General features: G+C 45.6%; 1 protein-coding gene across 1 annotated transcript; it reads left to right on the forward strand.

Moving 5' to 3' along the window:
* The first annotated feature begins 350 nt into the window (after positions 1-350).
* LOC141660122 (uncharacterized) lies at positions 351-809 on the forward strand. The gene has a single exon (XM_074467086.1). The coding sequence runs from the start codon at positions 351-353 to the stop codon at positions 807-809; it is 459 nt and encodes a 152-aa protein (XP_074323187.1).
* The last annotated feature ends 344 nt before the right edge of the window (positions 810-1,153 follow it).

Here is a 1,153-nt window from a genome sequence, read left to right on the forward strand (position 1 = left end):
CGGCTAAGATGAAGGTCCCAAATCACAAGAAGAACCCCGACAAATACTGTGACTATCACAAGGACAAAGGACATAATACTGATGAATGCTATCACCTCAAAAAGCTGATTGAGCGCATGATCAAAGAAGGCGAACTTAATCAGTTCGTCCGAGATCTAAGGGACGGATTGGGGCCGAAGGAAAACCAAGAAGAAGTAGAGGTCGAAGAGCCGGAGCGAAGAGACAGAATAAGGGGTGAATTAAAGACTATATCTGGGGGCAGTATCCTAGACAAGGATAGCAAGACAGCAAAGAAAAGGTATGCCCGATAGGTGTACAATCTCTATCAGTTCGACAAGGCGAAAGCCCACATGCCCATGACCTTCAGCACTGAGGATTACAAGGACGTTATTCTCCCACACGAAGACCCCCTCATCATTAACCCTATCATTGGGCAGAATAAAATTTGGAAGGTGATGGTAGATATTGGAAGTTCGGCCAACATTCTGTTCCACAAAACCTACTACAAGATGAACTTGGCCGGAGAGCAGTTGGAGCCCTGCAACGAAGCTCCTCTTTCTGCCATCGGAGGACACCCCATACAGTTTGAGGGCACAATCACTCTCCCCGTCCTCCTAGGTAAGCTACCATATACTGTGGAAAAGCCGGTGAAGTTCTATGTGGTTCGGATTGAGAGCCCATATAATGCCATTTTTGAAAGACCATTCATGTCAACCTTCGAAGCGGTGGAATCTATACCTCACCTCAAGCTCAAGTTTCAGACCGAAAAAGGGGTAGGAGAAATGAGGGGCGATCAAAAAACTTTCTGAATTATAATGTTGAAGACTTGGAAAAAGATCAAGAATATGAGAAGCCGAACGAAACCAGAAAGAGAAAAAGGGTCGAAGGAGAACACAGTGGAAGTAGAGAAACTTTGAACATTGAGTTAAAAAATTTGGGGCTGATCTTTCGAGTCCGATCTCCGAACCCGCAGCGGAGATCGAAGAAGTGGAGCTGTATAACAGCCATTCAGGGAAAAATGGTTCGGATTGGGAAAAACATGGAACTAAATCTGAAGGAAAAAGTGATCGTTGTGATTCGGTAGTACCATGATGTGTTTGTCTGGGGGCCGGAAGACATGCCTGGTTTGGATCCCAAGACGGCTAAGCACTGC

This window comes from Apium graveolens, chromosome 5 (genome assembly GCF_009905375.1).
Source record: "Apium graveolens cultivar Ventura chromosome 5, ASM990537v1, whole genome shotgun sequence".
NCBI classification, from domain to species: Eukaryota; Viridiplantae; Streptophyta; class Magnoliopsida; order Apiales; family Apiaceae; genus Apium; species Apium graveolens.

Coding starts and splice junctions, on each gene's coding strand:
- LOC141660122 (XM_074467086.1), top strand. CDS start 351: ATGCCCATGACCTTCAGCACTGAGGATTACAAGGACGTTATTCTCCCA.